The sequence below is a fragment of the Micromys minutus genome, assembly GCF_963924665.1.
Source record: "Micromys minutus genome assembly, chromosome: 21".
Classification (NCBI taxonomy): domain Eukaryota; kingdom Metazoa; phylum Chordata; class Mammalia; order Rodentia; family Muridae; genus Micromys; species Micromys minutus.
This window is the reverse complement of record NC_137956.1, coordinates 10574809-10597032: the sequence shown is the minus strand read 5'-3', so window position 1 is coordinate 10597032 and position 22224 is coordinate 10574809. Positions and strand designations below refer to the sequence as shown.

At 36.8% G+C, this 22224-nt stretch overlaps 1 protein-coding gene across 31 annotated transcripts in view; it reads left to right on the top strand.

The window, feature by feature from the left end:
• The window catches only part of MLIP (muscular LMNA interacting protein), a 254915-nt gene that overhangs the window by 195499 nt on the left and 37192 nt on the right, over positions 1 to 22224 (top strand). For 29 of the 31 annotated variants that reach the window (XM_080934382.1, XM_080934393.1, XM_080934374.1 and 26 more), the window contains one exon: positions 13599 to 13805. The exons of the other annotated variants lie outside the window; for them this stretch is intronic. In XM_080934382.1, coding sequence (XP_080790508.1) covers positions 13599 to 13805 — 207 coding nt within the window. The remainder of the gene's footprint in view (positions 1 to 13598; positions 13806 to 22224) is intronic. 31 annotated transcript variants of the gene reach the window in all.

The window sequence follows — 22224 nt, the reverse complement described above, 5'->3', positions numbered from 1 at the left end:
TAGGAAGAGAGCAAAGTGGTTTAAAACATTTTACCAGAAATAACCACACTGCCTATTTTTACTAATGAGAGCAGGTATGATTTTTTTTTTTATTTAAAAATTAGAACTTGAAGACTCACATGCTGACTGCTGAGGCAGAAGAGGGTGACAGTCTCTTCAGATCATTTAGAAAAATGATTTCCACAGTGACATGCTGAGAACTTGAGAATTCACTAGGGTGACACAGGGTGTGGTTGAGATATGAGAGATTATTAATATGGTTTAATAATTAACTGAAAAGGGAGTTTGAAACCATGGTCTGGGGACAAAATATGCATCATCAGTATTTTTGTGAATAACCTTATGGGAAGTCAGTTGCTCCTGTTTACTTGTATCTTGTGGAGGCTGCTGTCATGTGATTGTGAGGAGGTCCAAGTCCTCGTGGGATATATAGATGTGTGGAGTCTGCCACATCCATGGGGCAGTTCCTTTACAAAATGCCTGCTGCTTCCACCTAAAGTAGGAAGCTTTGTGCTTTGCTCATTCTTTCTTGTAGACTGATTTCTAAATGGTTGACAGTCAAGGCTACTCATAGTGAAGCTTCATGGGAAATCAGCACAGTGTTGTCTTTAATCTTGTTGCATTTAATTTTAGCTCGTAGGAGCTATCCTGGTGTTTATCATGTTATCCTTTCACTAAAAGAATCTTGATAAAATAAATGCCTTCCTTTAAGGTAAACCAAAACTCTACAATGATCTAGATGAAATAAACTAAAAGCATAAATAACAAGAAATACTATGTCCAGTATGGGCTTATCAATCACAGGTATAAATTTAAAGAATCAAGTTGATCAGGTTTTAGTTATAGAAATCATTTGAAATATAGATGTGTATCTACACCTGTTGGGAATACACCTATTTTGTCTTGCTTTGTAACTAATTATACATCATCCCAATATGACATTTATAGAGTAGGAAACTCAAGGCCCGAAGGGCCTATAAAATTGTAAATATTGTTTGAAGACCACATACTCAAGCCATACATTTAAAGAAATTGTCGAGGTGAATAATAAAATTCTCTTTATAGATAATAATGTAAAACATTAACAATCTAATTTACTAGGGGATATATATTCTTCCTGCTGCAATAAAATAATATAGAAATGTGAAATGATAAATGGGAATTTTCCTTTGTAATCAAACACTTAGAAAAAACAAGCTTATGAATCAACCTTAGAGAGGTGGGGGAAATGAGTAATGACAAATTCAATATACCGAGTCTTATTAGGAGTCTAAATCAGAATATGCACTTTAAAATATTTTCAACTTAACACATTCATGTTCTAAATGTGACCCATACAAAAAGTGACATTCTTGAGCCTTATGAGAAAATTAGGGAAAATCATTGGCTGAAGTAAATAACCTTATAGGAAAATGTGGTGCTCCTTGAGTGTATTTAGACTGTGGTAGCATGGTGCAGTTATAATAAGAACCACGGAGGGGCGATGATGAGACAGAAGAGTCAGGACCAGGAAGGAAAGGCTAAGGGGCTTCCTGAGTCCTGAACTCAGATCCCCGGCAAGCATATATGATGGGGGTAAAAGGGTAGAGAGGGAAAAGGTGACTGTAAGGAACATTTTTGCCAGTCTAGCTAATAGGAACTGCTCTAGGATCACCAAGAAACCCTGTCCCCAAACTACAAACAAACAAACAAACAAACAAATACCCACATGACAACAATGCAGTTGAGGAAGACATCTTAAAGCCCACCTTTGATCTTCATGTGCACCTGTGCAGGCAAGTGCATATACATACATACCTTCAGAATGGGCAATATTTTTTTATGCAAGACAATATTTTCTCCAAATGCTAAAGAATGGCACTCAAAGGGAAAATATAATCAGAGTATCAAAATGCTAAACAAAAATTTACAGATTACATGAAAATATACTAATGGTGAAGCATTTTAAATTATTTTCCAGCTTATGACAGCGTACATGGCAAACATAAGTTCTGCGGCTCTGAGTTAAATCTAATAAGTAGATATTTGAACTCTGTAATCTCATAACCAAACCTAAAGAAGAAAAAACACTATTCCTTTGATATTGCTCTAATATTATAAGACGTGCCTCTTAGGACAAATAGAACCTTTCAGTAATTGTCAAAGTAGAAAGAAGACACTCAAGTGTGTCAGAGCACAAAATCTTTTTTTTCCTTTTTTCTTTCTTTTTTTTTTCAGATTTATTGGATATTCTCTGTATTTACATTTTAAATATGATACCCCTCCCTCCTCCCCTTCTACTTGCTTCCATGAAGGTGCTCCCTCTCCCAGTCACCCTCTCGACCTCAGTGCCTTGGTTGGTTGATGATATTGTTCTTCCCATGAGGTTGCAAACCTTTAAGCTCCTTCAGCACTTTCTCTGTCTCTTTCATTGGGATCCCCATGTTCAGTCTGATATTTAGCTGGAAGCATCTTCATCTGTACTTTTATGATGCTGAGATAGCCTGTGAGGAGACATACATATCTGGTTCCTGCCAGTAACCTCTTTTTGGCATCACCAACAGTGACTGGCTTTGGTGGCTGCATATGGGGTGGTTCCCCAGGTGAGGCAGTCTCTGTAGATCTTTTCTTAAATCACTGCTCCTCTACTTGACCTTGTATTTCCTCCTCTGTTTTGTTCTTTTTTCTAAAAAGGACTGTGGCATTCACATTCTGGTCTTCCTTCTTTTTGAGCTTCATAAGTTCTGTGGATGGTTTCTTGGGTATTTCAGGCTTATTTTGGCGGGGGGAGCTAATGTCTGCTTATAAGTGAGTGCATACCATGAGGGTGCTCTTTTGTGACTGGGTTATATCACTCAGAATGATAGCTTCAAGTTCCATCCATTTGCCTAAGAATTTCATGAAGTCATTGTTTTTAATAGCTGAGTAGTACTCCATTGTATACATGTACCACAATTTCTGTATCTATTCTTCTGTTGAAGGACATCTGGGTTTTTTCCAGTGTCTGGCTATTATAAGTAAGGTTGCTCTGAACATTGTTGAGCCTGTGTTCTTGTTAGATATTGGAGCTACCTTTGGGTATATGCTCAGGAGTGGAATAGCCATGTCTGCAGGTAGCACTATGTCCAACTTTCTGGGGAACCACCAGACTGATTTCCACAGTAGTTGTACCAGTTTACAACCCCACCAACAGTGGAGAAGTGTTCCTCTTTCTCCACATTCTCACCAGCATCTATTGTCTCCTGAGTTTTTGATCTTAGCCATTCTGAATGGTGTGAGATGTAATCCTAGGGTTGTTTTGATTTGCATTTCCCTGATGACTAGGGAAGTTGAGCATTTTTAGGTGCTTCTCAGCCATTGGATATTCCTCAGTTGAGAAGTGTTTGTGTAGCTCTATACCTCATGTTTTTAATTGGATGATTCTCTAGAGTCTAACTTCTTGAGTTCTTTGTATATATTAGATATTAGTTCTCTATCAGATGTAGGATTGGTAAAGATCTTTTCAATCTGTTGGTTCAGAGCACAAAATTTTACAAATTAACAAACTGAGAATCCCCAAGAATTTCCTGACATATGTATCTAAAATATTTGCTTTGCAACAAATTTTTTTACTAAGGAGGAAACTCAAAGCAAAGTTTCTATTCTTCTTCTTTAGTTTCACTTTTACTTATTTCTAAATAAAAAGTAAAAGTCCTATATTTAAGTATGCAATTTGATGTTTTGATATTCTTATAGATTACAAAAGATTTCAATCAAAGTAGCCCATCTGCTTACATCTCCCCACACAGAACCATTAATACTACTTGTTGTTTTGTTATTTGGGGAAAAACACATTGGATCTATTCTCTCAACACTTTCAAACAGATAGTGCAGAATTGCCAGTTATAACAGTGTTGCGTAATCAAACCTCCAGAGCTCACCTAATTTGCTTACATGAACATGTCATGTCCTTTGTCATGTCCACCCTTTGTCAACACCTTTCATGTATATAACTGCTGCCTCCAGTCATCCTGCACTGCAGAGGCACACCAGAAAATTCTGTTCCTCTCAAGTTGTAACTCAGTTCCCATCAACCAACATTTTCTCATCTCCCACCCTTCTTCCTCCTCCGCATCCTTCCTTAACTACCATTCTACCACATTTCTATAAAGTCAACTCTTCCACGTTGTACACTGTATTAGTGAGGTTACTCAGTACCCGTTAGTGCCTGGCTTTTCAGTGATCAACATAAATATCTATGTGTCTCAAATGGCAGGATTTTGTTCTTAAAGAACGGCAAGTTTGTTCTGACTATGTATCATATTTTCTTCATCCATTCTGCTGATGAATATATATACAAAAAGTCATTGCATAAGCCGTTATCAAAGTACTTTTTATTATGTTTTTTTTTATTCAGAACATTTACTTAAATTGATTTTTGTAGATGATATAAGGGTCGAATGTCATTCTTCTACATGTGGCTATTTGGTGTCTTTATTTATGCTTTGAATCTTTATCAAAGGTCATGATGGTTTTAACTTTGGGCTCTCTGCTCTAGTTCATTGGCCTGTGCATCTCCTTTTCCACTGTTACCATAGTATTTTGTTTGTTGAAGCTTTGTGGTTTATTTTGAAACCAGGAAACAGGTTTCCTGGCATTTTAACAGTGGTGTTAGGAGACTGCATCAGGGCTCATAGGGTTGATAGAAGACTTAAATATTGCCATTTTAGATTGTTCTGTGTTTTGGTATTTTAGATACTGGTTGGGTTACTTTATAATATTACCAAAACAATGTTTTAAAGTAATAAATTAGAATGCATTTAAAATATTTTAATGTCTATCTAAAAGATATATTAAAATCCTTGGACTTAAAATTGTTATTTATTAGTCTATTCTAGAAATTGTCAAAATAGTCTTTGGGAAATTATTTTATAACTGTCTACATGATTAATGAAGAAAAGAAAGAGAATACAAGATAATTAAGCATTCAACTTGGAAATCCCAAGAACAACAACAACAAAACCAGACACAGACAAAAAAATTACAGAAAACATTTGTGAAGAAAATAATTATCTGCAGCATATAAAAAGCAAGAGAGTGGATTAAAGACAGCTAGAAAGGAAAAAAAAACTGTAGAAATTACAAACAGGAATTGTGTTCTTTGAAAACTATATAAAACAGCAAGCTGTTTGCTAGAAGATTAGTAAAATGGGAGAAAATAGAAAATAGAAAGTAGACGTGGAACCAGCTGATGACTCAGAAGCCATCTTACTCGGGCAAATCCAAGGGAGATGTCCAGTTTACAACAGACATGGAAAATTTCAAAGGTATTAGTTCCTAGACTAGTCCACCGAACCTGTAACCCAAAGAGAAACAGTAGACATGGTAGAAGATGGTTTCAAGGGGCTCAATAGTTGAGATGTAATGCAGACAGCTGTGCACTATCTTCCTCTAAGGATATTCACTGAAGTACTGGATGGCCCTAACTATGATGACAAACCAGTGCAACCCTATCGTCATTACCCAAGAGCCAGTGCATAGATAGGAAACAGTCCAAATTATTTATGCGCAGCTATACAAGCATCTCAGCGTCACCTACAAAGAACTCAGCAGTACATTACAGCAAACTGTAACTGGACAGGTAGGATTCCTTCTAGACATGCAGGGAGGAAGTAGACTCTAGCTCTGTAGACATTTAAAAGTCACTTTTATAGATCAAAAATCTATTAGGTGATTCGGCTAAGGATGGATCTCTAAATTTGTTATACATGTACACATATACAAACACATACACACACTCATATACCTCTGAGGATGTACTTTTATGATAGATCCCATGGGGAAAAAATGAAGAAACAGAACAATATACTTTTAGAGCTAAAATGGCATCTCAATGAGGTGAAACTGGTAAAAGCAGGTGTAGAAACTAAATTCTGAGATGGCTTCTTAGAGATCTTGATTTTGTTTCTATCTTAGAGCTCTAAACAGGTTGAAGATTTAGATGTACCTGATGATAACCTGCCAGATAGTAAAACAAAACAAAAAACAAAACAAAACAAAACAAACTCCCCCCAAAAAAAACCAAAAACAGCAGGTAAAATAAGGAAATAGTACGGGTTACTTAAGTAACTATCCCCAAAATCTCATCTCTTAGTGGCTGGCATTCGTCTTTCTTTCAGGATAGAGGAAAATTGGGTTTCAGATTGAAGGGGGGAGCTGGCACAGCCTGAAGCCCTCCCTGTGTCTCATGTTGATTGACCAATCTCTTTTATCCTACTTTATCTCAGAATATTATCCCCTGCCCTTTCCTATCTGCTAGTAATTGTTCTTTTGACCTCTAGACTGGTGATTTGGAAAATTTTCAGTGAGCAATCTGATCAGCCCATAGAATAAAACCCATAAAATCCTGAGATTTTCATATTCTGAAGAATGAACTCCAATGGCAACATGTGGGCTCAGTATCTCTAAGAAGCTCCACATTTGACTCAAATAACGTAAATAGACAGTAGATATCCAGATACACGAAGAAATCCTTCACTGCAAAACACAACATAGCAAAATACGCAAACCAGGAATAAACAGAAATGCAGAGAAGCGGGTATCTGTGGAGAAAGAAAAATCAACGCTAATGTTTCCAGATACTAAGGAAAATAAAGACCTTAGTAAATTCAGAACAGAGTGTTGTTTAGATGATGGAGCAAAGTCTCTGTAAGAAGTGAAGAATAACACAAGCAATACAGAACCAAAGTGGGAGTGTAGTGTGGGGGTGGGGGCAGCAACAAGTCCCAGTTTGCTTTGGTACAAGTCTTGGAGCCAGAAAAAAAAATGTCTCGAGTGTTCAATATTGTCATCTAGCAAGCACCTTTCAATCCAAGTACTTACGACAGCTTGGCCAATACTCAGCTTCTTCGGAGTGTCCACAGTGATCAACTTATGCTCTTCCTTCTTGCTCAGGTGTCTATAGAAGCTGCAGATACCGCATGATCTCATGGAAGCTTGCAGACTGATTCACTTCTTAGGCCAGAGATTGGTCACGATGAGGTTTCTCTCAAATTGCACAAAGCTTGGTTTAATTTGATTCCCAAGTGTGATGGCTGCATAACTTCTCATGGATTGCAAGACTTGACCCCTGTCATTCAGAGAACTGGCACTCTACATTCTAAAAAATTCATTAGCCTGTAAACAAGAGACTCCAGGCCGCCCCTTCCTGAGTTTTTCGACGACCACCAGGAGCATTGTCCTGCTCTTGCACAGTGAGCTTTGCTCTTGCTCCTCAATTTTCTACTAATAGCTTTTGATGCCAAATAAGGCATTAGTTGTAACTATGTGACTGAGAAAATAGAAAAGATTTCCTATGTAAATGACAGTACAAAATTTAATAGATCAACCAAATATGTTTTATTTAAGTTGCTTACTAACAGGATTACTATTGAGAAGTATTAACCAAAGAAACTAAAGATAGAAAAAAATATGTATTAACTAGGAAAAAAGAAGGTATATTCATTACTATGTTAGGTGAGTTGACATTTTAGGTAGTGTTCCTAGATGTTCTAAGAAAATCAATTGAATACCCAAATAAATTAATAACTAGCAATGTTCCTCTTATAATCAGCATTTTCATTTACTAGTTCAAAGGCCTAACAGAGACTTCTAATATTGCTTAAAATGAAGGACATAAAAACAAAACATTTATTTTATTGTTAAAAGTTGAATTTATCTGTTTGCAAAATGTCATTTTGACCCACATGTTTGGCCTTTCGTTATTTACAAAGCATACAAATAATAGAACACACCATTGAAGTTAAAAGAAATAGCATTTTCCTTTAAAATTCAATATTAATGTATTAAATATCTACCATAGCCTCTCTTTTCTTCATTCTGTGGTCAGAAAGATAAGAAAGTAGGTTACGACATGCAGATCAGGCACCCTGCCATCAGGACTCCTGGCCTGCCCTTAGAGAACTGAGTGCCTAGGGAAGGCACAGGAGTACTCTCTCTATGGAGCCCAAGGGCCTCTATCTGCACCCAGAGCAAGAGCTGGCCCATTGTCATCGGAACTCTCAGTCTGCCCATAGAGAGCTGAACACCAATCAGGACTGGCAGCCTGCCCACACGTTGCTGGACAACTGGAAGAGCCACAGGAGGGCTGACACTCCTGAGTCCAAGGGTGACTCCACACTCCTTCTACACTGACTATCCCAGGAAAGGCTGCCCAGAACTCTCAGGATGCAGGTGGCAATGGTGCCTAGAAACAAACACTTCTGGCCCAGTTGCATTAAGACTGAGTACTGACATCAGAACTCACAGCCTACCCAGAAAGATGAACACCCAGGAACAATCTCCCGCTGGTCACCACAGGCCCACCAACCCACAGGAGAGACAAGTTCCAGTAGGAGAAAACAAGATCACCTAGCATCGCCAATAACAAGATGGCAAGAGGCAAGCACAAGAATCTAAGAAACAGAAACCAGACAACCTGAAAACATCAGAACCCAGTTATTCTAACACAGCAAATAGTGGATATCCAACACACCAGAAAAACAAGATTTAGGCTTAAAATCATACTTCATGATGATGATAATGGAGAACCTCGAGAAGCACATGAATAACACACTTAAAGAAGTACAGGAAATCCAGGAGAACACACGCAAACAAGTTGAAGCCATTAAAGAGGAAACACAAAAAACACAAAAATTACTTAAAGAAAAGCACAAACAGGTGAAGGAACTGAAAAGAGAAATAGAAACAATTAAGAAATCACAAAAGGAGACAACTCTGAAGTTGAAGCAGAAACTGAACAAAAGCACAGGGAAACAAAAAAAAAGTTATGAACAAAATGGATTTAACAGTCACCTACAGAGTATTTCATCCTAAATAAAAGAATATACCTTCTTCTCAGCATCTCATAGCACCTTCTCCAAAAGTGACCATATAATCTGTCACAAAACAGCTCTCAATAGATACAAGAACATCGAAATAATCCCATGTATCCTATCAAATCACCATGGAGTAAGACTGGTCTTCAATAACAACAAATACAACAAAAAGCTCACATACACATGGAAGCTAAACTATGTTTTGCTCAATGATAACTTGGTCAAGGAAGAAATAAAGAAAGAAATAAAAGACTTTTTAGAATTTAATGAAAATGAAGGCCCAAAATACGCAAACTTATGGGTCAAATGAAAGCAGTGCTAAGAGGAAAACTCTTATCTTGGAGAGTCATTAAAAAGAAACTGGAAAGATCATACACTAACAGCTTGACAGCACACCTGAAAGCTCTAGAACAAAAAGAAGCAGATATACCCAAGAGGAGCAGACAGCAGGATATAATCAAACTCTGAGCTGAAATCAACCAAATAGAAACAAAAAGACCTATACAGAGAATCAACAAAACCAAGAACTGTTTTTTTGATAAAATCAATAAGATTGATGAACCCTTAGCCACATTTACTAGAGGGTACACAGTGAGTATCCAAATTAACAAAATCAAAAATGAAAGAGGAGACATAACAGGAGAAACTGAGGACACTCAAGAAATCATCAGATCCTACTACAAAAGCCTATACTCAGCAAAACTGGAAAATCTAGAGAAAATAGACAATTTTCTAGACAGATACCAAGTATTAAAGTTAAATCAGGATCAGATAAACCATATAAAAAGCCACATAACTCCTAAAGAAATAGAAGCACTCATTAAAAGCCTCCCACCCAAAAATGATGGGTTGAGTGCAGAATTCTACCAGACCTTAATAGAAGACCTAATACCAATACTCTCCAAACTATTTTACAAAATAGAAACAGAAGAACATGACCCAATTCATTCTTCAAAGCTGCAATTACACTATTTCTAAACTACAAAAAGACCATGCAAAGAAAATTATATACCATTTTTTCTCTTGAATATTGATGCAAAAATGCTCAATAAAATTCTTACAAACAGAATTCAAGAACACATCAGAGCAATCATTCACCATGATCAAGTAGGTTTCATTCTAAGAACTATAGGACAGTTCAGTATACAAAAATCCATCAATATAATCCACCATATAAACAAACTCAAAGAAAAAAAACCACGTGGTCCTCTCTTTAGATGTTGAGAAAGCATTTGACAAAATTCAACACTCCTTCATGGAAAAAATGTCTTGGAAAGATCAGGAATTCAAGGTTTATATTTATACATATTAAAAGTAATATATAGCAAACTAGTAGTCAATATCAAACTAAATGGTGAAAATCTTGATGCAATCCCACTAAAATCAGGGACTAGACAAGGCTTCCCACTCTTTCCCTACCTATTCAATATAGTACTGGAAGTATTAGCCAGAGCAATCAGACAGCAAAAGAGGTCAAAATGATACCAATTGGAAAGGAAGAAGTCAAAATATAACTATTTGCAGATGATATGATAGTATACCTAAGTGACTCCAAAAATTCCACCAGAGAACTTTTACAGCTGTTAAACAACTTCAGCAAAGTGGCTTGATATAAAATTAATTCAAACAAATCAGTAGCCTTCCTCTACTCGAAGGACAAACAGGCTGAGAAAGACATTAGAAAATCAAGATCCTTCAAGATAGTCACAAAGAATATAAAATGCCTTGGGGTGACCCTAACCAAGCAAGTAAAGGATCCGTATGACAAGAACTTCAAGTCTTTGAAGAAGGAAATTGAAGAAGACCCTTGAAGATGGAACATATCCCATGCCCATGGATTGGAAGGACCAAGATAGTAAAAATGGCCACCTTGCCTAAGCCAATCTACAGATTCAATTCAATCCCCATCATAATTTAATCTCAATTTTTCATAGAATTGGAAATAGCAATTTGCAAATTTATTTGGAATAATAAAAAACCCAGAATAGAAAAAACATTCTCAACAATAAAAATACTTCCGGAGGAATTCCATTCCTGACCTCAAACTGTATTACAGATCAATTGTGATAAAAAATGCATGATACTGGGTACAGAGACAGGCAGGTAGATGAAAAGAATAGAGTCAACGGCCCAGAAATAAACCACACAGCTGTGGTTATTTGATATTTCACAAAGGAGATAAGAACATTCAATGGAAAAAGGACAGCCTCTTCAACAAATGGTGCTGGTTCAACTGGCAGTCAACATGTGAATCCATCCTTTCTTATCTCCTTATACAAAGCTCATATGTAAGTGGATCCAAATAAAACCAGGTACAATGAACTGAATAGAACAGAAAAGTGGGGAAGAACTTAGAACATATAGGCACAGGGGAAATTTTTCTGAACAGAAAACCAATGGCTAATGCTCTAAGATCAAAAATCAACATATGGGACCTCATGAAATTACAAAGCTTCTGTAGTTCAAAGGACACTGTCAAAAGGACAAAATGACAACCAACAGATTGGGAAATGTTTTCCAATCCTACATATGATAGAGGGCTAATATCCAATATATACAAAGAACTCGAGTTGGTAGACTCTAGGGAATCAAAGAGTCTTATTAAAAATGGGGTACTAAGCTAAACAAAGAACTCATAACTGAGGAATATTGAATGGCTGAGAAGCACCTAAAGACATCCTTAGTCATCAGGGAAATGCAAATCAAAATGACCCTAAGATTCACTTTACACTAGTCAGAATGTCTAAGATCAAAAACTCAGATGACAGCAGATGCTGGCAAGAATATTGAGAAAGAGGAACACTTCTCCACTGTTGGTGGGACTGTAAGTTGGTACAACCACTCAGGAAAACAGCCTGGCAGTTTCTCAGAAAATTGAACATAGTACTACCTGAAGACATAGCCTTTCCACTCCTGGGCATATACACAAAACAAGCTCCAACATCTAAAAAGGATGCATACACAATCATGTTCATTGCATCCTTATTTATTATAACCTGAATCTGGAAAGAACCCAGATGTCCTTCAACAGAGGAATGGATAGAGAAATTGTGGTACATATACACAATGGAGTATTACTCAGCTATTAAAAACAAGGAGTTCATGAAATTTTTAAGCAATTGGATGGAACTAGAAGATATCATCCTGAGTGAGGTGACCTAGTAACAAAAGAACACTCATGGTATGTACTCACTTATAATTGGATACTAGCCCAAAAGCTCAGAATAGCCAGGAAACCATCCACAGAACTTAAGAAGCTCAAATAGAAGGAAAGCCAGAAAGTGGATGCCTCAGTCTTTCTTAGAAGGACAAACAAAATGTTCATGGGAGGAAATAAAGGGACAAATAGAGGAGCAGGGATTGGAGAAAAGACCATTCAGAGACTTCCTCACCTGGGGATACACCCCATAAGCAGCCACTAAACCAAGCACTATTGTTGATGCCAAGTAGTGTTTACTGGCAAGAACCTGATATGGATGCCTAGTCAGAGGCTCTGCCAGAGCCATCCTGATACAGATGAGGATCCTTGCAGCTAACCACCAGACTGTACACGAGAACCCCAATGAAGGAGCTAGAGAAAGAACTGAACCCCATGGGAAGAACAAAATGATCAACTAACCAAACCCATCACAGCTCCCAGGGACTAAAACATGAAACCAATGAGTTTGCATGAAAAGCCACATGGCCCTAGGTACATATGCAGCAGAGGATAGAATTTTCTGACATTAGTGCGAGGAGAGGCCTTTAGTTTAGGGAAGGATCATTTTCCCATTTTAGGGAAATGCCGAGGTGCTGAGGTTGGAGAGAGAGAGCACTTTCATGGAGGTAATGGGAAGGGAAGGGAGGATTTGATTGTGGGAAAAGAGTAACATCTGAAATGTAAATGCAGAGGATTTCCAATACAAAATTTTATGGAAAAAAAAAAGAAAGCAGGTTGCTAGTCATACAGGAAATGGCCTACTGGACTTTGTTGTAGGATAATTTATTTTTTGACAAGTACGATTTTAGAAGTATAAAACATTAATATGTATCTATTAAGTATTAGCCCTTTGTTTTTATAACTACATTTCCTATGTCTATGTTGGCTGCTTCTAACCTTTGTTGATTCCTCATTTCATTCACATAACTAATGTTCTTAATTATCTGCCCATTCCTTCAATCTCTTGCATTTACCCATTTCCATGTTAACAATTCATCCTAATTATATATGGTTTCCTCTACATCAAACTTTCCTCTTTGTTGAACTGCCTGGTTTCATCCAAGACAACACTGCCCAGAAGTGAAAGTACTCTTCATTCCTTTTATATTCACCTCTAGCTGATCCTTTCTTTTCTGCTCAGCTCAGCTGTATAAATTAATACACCCGGAGTTTCTTTGCCTCTGTTCATGAATTAATTCTTTTCCCATTGCTCTAGACCAACTCAGCTTCATTCCTGAGTTAATACCTTCCAGTGTTGATTCCCTTTTGCTGACTGCTTGCCAGGACCCAGTCAACCCCCTCCAGATAGGTTCTGCAATTCTCTATACATTTTTTTCTCTCTATAGTTTCAGGAATAACAAGCAGCATCTATGGGAGATACATTGCAAGCTCCTGTTTTGCTTTCAGGAAAGGCTGGAGATCGTGCAACAAAGATTAATCAAAGAGACACCATAGACACTATGAAAACAAGTGTCTCATTAAAGGTTCTAACAGGTATCTCTTAGGTAATTGTGGTATCCTTGATTTTCATAAACTAACATATCCCATGCCTTTCTTCTTCCTAGGATGTGGCCATCCCTCACAAGCCTGTTTCTCTCCATCCTTTATATCAGTCTAAACTCTACCCTCCTGCTAAGTCCCTGCTACATCAACAGACCCTCTCTCATACTGACTGTCTTACCCCAGGACCCTTCAGTCATTTGTCTTCCTTCTCACTGAGGGATGAACAGGAGAAATCTCCCAATCTACTTAGTCAGGACACATACAATAAGGTGAGACTATTTTGCCAAAATGAGAATTGCTCTTTGCTATGAAACTTTAGGGTACTTAACTTCTAAAACTTATATATGATAACATCTAGTTAAAAGCTCTAAATACTTATCTATTTAACGTTTAAATATATTAAACACATTAGATACTTGGGTTGAGTTATAGTATTGTAAGTAGTTGAAAATTGACTTTGAGACATGTATCTTTTTAAGTCTATTCCTTCTCTGTGTTCCTCATTCTTTCATGGTCTTAACCAAATGCAGAGATATCTAGAATTTAATAGGGTAGGACTATTAATTTATGTTCCAGTCTTATTTCAATATCTTTACAAGTTTGATTAATTATACTCAAGTGTTGAGGGGACATAGATGCAGACCATAAACAAGAAATATTTAGAATTACTTCAAGCATCTGTAAAATAACATTAATATTTTATTATATAGTATGTCCATTTGTCTAATAGTTTATAGTAAGTGTATATATATTTTATATGTCTATATACATAATTATATAAACACATGTGTTTTATATACTGTATATTCTATATATTGTATATTTTTATGTATATAATTATGTATATAGTATATATATTATGGGTACTATATATTATAGGCTATATGTGTGTACACATACACACATATGTATATGTTTGTAAAGCTCAAAGTATTCAGCACCTGTGCTACCAACATTGCTAATGTATTATATGTATTATATTTATGTTTGCCACTGGGGTGCATTTATGAGATCTGTTAGCAGTGCACAGCATCACTGTATGGCTTTGAGTAAGTGCCTTTGCACTTTTGAATGTTATATAGCAACCTGTTTACCTAATACAGGCTCCCAGACCCTAAAATTTTTCTAAATTAATTGACCTTCAATTAAATAAATAATTTAGATAAAAATCTTATTTAAAATAATTTTTCAAAAATGCCTTCATGTCCAGTAAAATGCATCGCTGCCATTAAAACTAAAAACAAAGGCATCTCCTAGGAGATGTCAGGACAAAACTCATTGGTCCATGAGATTTTATTAATTAAAAATAATGTTGATACCCTACTTCAAACAAAGTGGGCATGGGTATATAAAGACTTAGCTTTTTATATTGCTTCATCTGTGATGAATAAATGGTCATTTATGAATTAAATATTTATAGGATCAATTACCTACCAACAACATTTAGGATGACATTACTATTGATTTTAGGTATGTCCTAATCTTGGTGTTTAATAGAAAAAAGTATATAGTATGAAAGGAAACATCTTAAGATTATTTTAAAGTTGTTTAAAATATATATGAAAATAATTTCTTATATAAGTTATTTGTGACAATAATGTAGCTACAATCTGCATTATAAATTATACTGTATGATAGGTAATAGTCATATCTTATAGGTATTAGTTATATGAACAGCTTCATCTTTGGATATCTTTGTGGTACAGCCTTGCCTGTAGGAGCCAGGTTGCAGTGGGGAGGGTCACTTGAGTCTTTGAGATTAGTATCAGCAGAGGCTACACAGTGAGGATGTATTTCAGAAGAGAAATTGAAAAGGTCAAAGCTGTGTATGAACTAGACAATCTTCATGAGTAGATTTTTGTTTTTCGGAGTCTAAGAGTCATTTTTATTGAACAAAAATCCATTCATATCCAAAATGCTAATAAAAACCATTTTGTAATAAGACAGTATTTGCTAAAGGAAGATTTTATTGATTTGCCACATATTCCCATCCCCCTATTAAAATATATTAGTTACTAAATTTGATAGTAATGTGTCATAGCTATGTCTAATATTTCCCAATTACCAAGATTTCTTGTTTTCTTGAAAAAAATCTGCTGGTCTGGAGTTATAAAACATAATCACCTGTCCAAGTGAACTTTATTCTAATGTGCTAATATTATCCCCACATTCGACCTTATAGCTTTGCTTACAAGTAAATCTTCTTTCTCTTTCTTCTGAAGAACTCCCTAGAAACACATGCTGAATTTGACATACTGTAGGACCCACAGCTGCTGTTGAAGTTGCAGTGCATTCTTCGGAATTTTTAACAGATGCTTTGCATCTTAAACTCGGACCCCAATGCAGTCTCTCACTACTTCCAAATCAGGGGTCCATAATGAGGTGACTCCCCGTCGTGTTATGAGGTTCCCATGATTTGATTTTATATTGTTCTCAACTGTTTTAACCATCTGCCTTTATTTTTATTTGTTATTGTTTATATAGTGAAAGGAAAGCCATATCTTTTTCTCCTATTACTTGCAAAACAACTATAGACAAGTGGGTAAGGGTGTAGTACTTCTACTTAAGCTATTTGAATTCTTGACTTGTAGATTTGTGTTAAGTCAATACATGACTGGACAGGAAGAGGAGGTGGGAAAAAGGAGGGGAAATGGAAGAGAAGGAGTCAGGGAGTAAAACGGAAGAGGAAGAGTCAGAGGAGGAGGATGAGAGGAAGGAGGGGGAACAGGAGGACGGTTAACAGCAAGGTATGAGGGATCTCCTAAGAGGGGAATAGAGAGTGTATTGGTAAATTTTCTCAAAATAGATGTTCAGCTTGTTTTCCTAATTACTGAGTTGTTTCCATTGAATGGGTCTATTTTGGTTGAAGACAAGTAATTTAGGGAGTAAGTTACGGAGTAATTCATTCTCTGTATGCTTATCTCCTCAGCTTTGAAAATGAGGATGATACCTGTCCAAGTGAACTTTATTCTAATGTGCTAATATTATCCCCACATTCGACCTTATAGCTTTTCTTACAAGTAAATCTTCTTTCTCTTTCTTCTGAAGAACTCCCTAGAAACACATGCTGAATTTGACATACTGTAGGACCCACAGCTGCTGTTGAAGTTGCAGTGCATTCTTCGGAATTTTTAACACCTTATCAGAGCCTATAAGAATCAGGTGGACTACGTATACTAATGGATAACAAAGGGCCAGAACCGTAACAAGAACCATGTAGAGGAAAAAATGTTATATGAGCCTGTGACCTGCCATTTCCCCAGATCTCTGTGTCTTTATCTTTTCTGGACCAGGTGCTTCCCTCTTGTACATTGGAAACTCAAACAAACAACACAACACAGTACAATAACAGTAGCACTCCTCCATCCAGTTCCTTCATGATGCTATAAATCTAGCAATTTCTTTCCTGTTTGCTGTTTGACAGTAGCCATTCTCTCCACGCCCAACCATGACTAACTCATCATTGAAAGAATTCTGATTTTGCTCCTGCCACTAAACTGAAATTGCTCTAATGAAGATTAATGAATTGTTAGCAGATTGCCCCCAGGCCTCTGTCTCTATTATTTCTCTGTAGTGAATGCTTCTCTTCTTTGTTAAAAATCTCTTGTGTATATGTTGCCTTTTCTTTATTTTTTCTTGACACTGGACTGAACCAATGGTTTTATGTATACTAGGAATTTTTCTAACACTTAGCTATACCCCAACCCCAAATTTTACTTTATTTTGAGAGTGTGTCTTGCTACATTCTAGGCACGAATGAAATGCCTATCCTCCTAGTTTCTGCCTTGTCTGTAGCTGGGATTATAACCTATAGGCATGATGTACTACTACCAATGGCTAACTTTCTAGCTGATACACTTCAGTTATCTGGCTGTTTGCAGATTTCAGTGAGCATCACAGCGTTAGTGAATGTGAAATCCACTCACCCAATTCTTAATTCTCCATTGCTATTCTGTTCCTTACCTTCAGCTGCTTGCCCATCACTTCCACTGGTGTGGTGGTTTGAAGAAGAATGTCCCCTGTAGGTTCAGATGCTTGAATACTCAGTCCCAGTTGGTGGTTCTGTTTGGCTTAGGAGATATGGCCTTGTTGCCAGAATTGTGTTTGCTGCAGTGAGCTTTGGGAATTCAAAGACTCACCCAGAATGCTCTCTCTGCTTCCTGAATGTGGTTCATGATATGAACTCTCAGCTTGCTGCACTGTTCCTGCTTGAAGCCACTGTTCAGCTTGCTCATGGTGATAGACTCTTATCCTTTGGGAAACATGAACTCAAATAAACCATTTGTCCCATAAGTTGCTGTGGCAATGGGTTGCTTATTAATTAATTAATCAATCAATTAATCAATTAATTGATTAATCTATCATTACCACAATAGAAACACAGCTGGGAAAACCAAGTTGTCATCCCATAGTCATTCACTTTACTGATGGCCTCCTTGTACTAATTTCCTTACTTCAGTCATTAATGTAATTCTGAAAGTCTGCAGACTGAAAGCTGGATTCACCTGTGATAATTTATTTGTCCCTTGCTTTGTTCTTGTAGTAGCTAGTCATTTCCGGGATTGAATGGGATCTTCCTTGACTGTGCTGCAGCAGCATTTCACACTGTCCTGCATTTCTGGTCTACTTTATTTAAACCGATGTAATTATTGTCCTCTAGGCATGCCATTGGCACCCTGCTTTATTCTCGTTCCACGTGTATTCTCCCCATATGAAGTTATCTTGTTTTTCTCCTATGGGTATGGACATCTGTATATTATAAATCAGTCAAGTTTTGCCTCCTTGTCACTGAAGCTTCTTCATGCAGCCTTCAAAGCAATCATTTCCCCTTTCAATCTCTACAATCCTCGTCTGTGCCATACACTTCCAGGGCCATTAGAGATGGCTAGGTTTCTTTATTGAGTTTTCTTGTTCATCTACAATGTAGCACACTTGACATGATGGTTCCCACATTATAGGCACTGTAGAAAATATGTGTTAGTAATTCATTTCCTATTTGAACCCAATGCTAGAATAATCACAATTACTTCTATTTAAAAATCTACTAAATCTGAGTCAACCTAAAGTTTGCTGATGTTTAGAATAATCTTAGTAAACTAAAGAGAACTGTTTTTTTTTTTTTTTTTTAGGCACATTTAGTCACCAGTTCTTGGGAAGCTTCAATATTGGAATATAAGTATACAAAGAAATGATGGTGTGGCCATCTGATCTCTTATTTTACGTAAATTCTGTAATCTTCCAGTGTTGTATATGTCACTATTTCTCTAGGGCATCTGACCAAGACTGGTGTGGTACCTTGCCTCATCCTCTACACTCATCTGTACGGCATACCATCATAGAATCTCAGTCAGATACCACAGTGCCTCTAGAATACATTGAAATCTGTGTCAAAAGCAAGACAATTCTAAGGCTATCTCAGCACCATCGTCTTAGTTGACCCACATATCCTTCACTCATCTCCACGTGTGTTTTTTTTTGACACCAGAAGTTGCAAGTATCCATACCTCTGACTGCACCTAGCTAAGCTTCATTTGTATTTGCAAATCTCAAAGAATTTTATTTTGTGTCTACATGATGCACGCACATTGGAGTGAATGCTGTGGCACAGATGTGGCTACCAGAGGCCAACTTTGTGGAGTTATTTTTCCCCTTTCTCCTTTAAAGAGGTTCCAGATATCATATAGATGTCGGGACATTAAAACAGCACGAACTTATAGTCACAGAGGTGGTTGACCAGCCCATAAACTTCATTATAAGCAAGTGTAAATACTATTTGCCCTTAATTAGATTTTCTAGTTGATTGTGGATATGCCCCAATGAGAAAAAATTATGTAATTGTGGCTGATCTTCGTTGTGAACTTGACTGGAGTTATGAGTTTATAGTTATGAGTCTATAATTCTGAGCATCTATAGGCTCATTTGACTGTATTTAAAGATGAGTACCTGAGCATAGAGGACCCACCTGAATAGGCTTGGCATGTGTCATCCATTCCATGGGCTGGAGTGCGGGCCTGAAGTAATTTGGGAAGGAAATAGCCAGTCAGACTTCATCGTTCTTTTCCCTGCTTCCTGCTCTGCATTGCAGACTAAGCTATTCCTGTTGTTACTTCCTTGTAATGATTACACTGTTCTCAAGGGTGAGCCAAGATGAGCCTTTCTCCCTGTAAACTGTCATAGAGATGGGAAAAGTTATTCTTGCTTACTGATGAGCAAAGTGGTACTCCACTTCCTCTCACATTCTATACTGGAATATCCCTTCTGGTGTTACAATTCATGGTTTTACTATTTAAAATACATCCTAAATCTGGCATTGAGTTCTAACACAAAGAGACTAAAATGTACCTTATAGGCAAAATAGCTAAGGTAAACTTTTTTTTTTTAGCATAAATTAGAATGCTAGCCAGAAATTTATTGTCAATGAGTCATTAGTCAGGAATTTGTTGTCAATGGATCAGTAGTAATACATAAATTTTAAGAAAAAGAGACACATAAAACAAGCCATTTATTGATTGGTTCATAAATGTGTTAATAAGGATAACTGTCTGTTTAAATTCAGTAGAGAAGAGAATTCACACATGAGAAATTACTTTGGGAGTGAGTTCCAGACAGGTTAGGAGAATTAGGAACTCACCCAAAGAAATTATCTGATGAAGGTTACAAACAAGTCATCACTGTGGAGAAACTCTAAAAGACAAACTGAAAACAATGAAGGACAGGTAGCTTGGAGCAATGCCAACTAAGGGGAAGGGAGGAAGTTTTGACAAATCAGTTGAGCCTAATAATATTGGGGCAGAGGAACTGGGTGGAGGAACTGCACTAATCACTAGAGAGAGCAGGCACCAGGCAAAGGAAAGCACAAGCCATGCCTACACGTGGATGTAGCTCACCCAATCTTATGCCTTTGAACTAAATTTGAAGTCTAGACTTCCTCAAATCAAAACTTAAGAGTGGGTTGAGAATGTGGCTTAGTGGTTGAATAGCTATAAAATCACTTCCAAATCTTACCCCTCCCCCAAATCTCACAGGTTTAGTTTTGAAGTGTTATCCATAGTGTTGGTCATGTTAAAACAATGAAGAGGACTGAGGATAGATGTGTCTGCTCATGTGATACAAAGTTATATCTCACCTGTCATGATTTTGTCCAATTAATTTCTCTTTTGTGATGAGCCTTTGTGTTTTTATCTTTAAAAGCAGGCAGCTACAGTGTGCAGCATCCAAGTTTCTGTCTTGTTCCAGGTCTTTTGTAGTCCCTCCTCTACTGTGCTCCATGTCATCAAATTCAGGACATTCATAAAATGATATTTAGTATAGTTTGGACATTCATAGGATACCACCGGCTCCATGTTTTAATTCTGTATAATGAATTGTTCCTTATCCATCTTCTTTCCTATTCTCCTGTTTCCTACTTTCATAATATCAGGTATATTTGTTCAACTTTTTTAGTCAGCCTGGCCTGGAATTCTAATTCTTTTGGCTACTTAAGAACTCCAAATTTATCACTCAGTTGCCTGTCCCCTTCTTTCCCCATGTTCCCTCTTCTTTGGCACAGCTAAGTCAGTGTGGGCATAAAGTTATACCTTACCAGTGTTTCTCTTAGTTCCTACTCTACTGATAACAGCAAACCAGATGAATTAGCTCCAGACAGTCCGAGTGAGGCTCCTAATTGGTCTGAAGGATGAGGGTTAGGATTTCCTAAGCAAGAGGTGCTATTACTGTGAAAACTTACAAGCAAGAATAGGATCAACAGCTTTGAAGCCAAAAGGAGAGAATCCACAGGCACCCTAAAAAATATCTTCTCTTTCTTTGTTCAAAACAGTCTCTTATGTTCCTGCCTTGTTAATGACTTGGCAATCATGTTATTGAATTTGCATTCCAAAAATACCATTGTTAACAGACCTACTCAATTTTACTTCTTTTTGAATCTGTTCATATCCCATCAAAGGTATGAAGATATTTCTTTGTATCCTTATCTTTTCCTTGACCCTACCATGACTGGGTTCTATTACATGAACATTGTAATACACCAGCTTCCTTTAGCTTTCCTACCACTTTAAATTCAAATATCTCAGTGACTGTTTCTGGAGCAGCCTGTTTGGAAACAAACTAACAAATTAACAACAACAATAAAGCCAAAAGAAGAAACAAAAACATTATAAGAAAGCTTTTACTTCAGGACCAGCCCAGCCAGTTGTCTTCTCCCTCCCTGTTCAGAACACCTCACATCTAAGATTATATTGACCTTTGTAGCCCCTTAGGCTGCCACCATTGCTGGTGGGAGTAAACCCAAAAATTTAGCTTCTGTCAAATAGCTAGGAATATGTATATTTCTATGCAGATAGCTTGATGTCTTAATTAGTATGTGCTTCAAAAAACATAAATGAGTATATGCATGTACTTCTTTATTTTTAAGCAGTTTTATTATTAGAAATAGTTTTTTTGCAAAGAAATATTTAATCTGGTCTGTAATAATCAACTTTAATCTGTAGATATGTATTTTGATAATCAAAATATTAATTAATTCAGTGTCCCCTTTCATTATCAAGTGTTATGATTTAATTAGTAATGATAATTATTCTTAGTGAAATGCAAGTAAAAACTCATCTGCAATATTTATCAATAAGGTATTTGTTGTGGTGTTTCCTTTGGTCAACCACTAAGTTATTTTATACCTATATTTGAACAAAATTA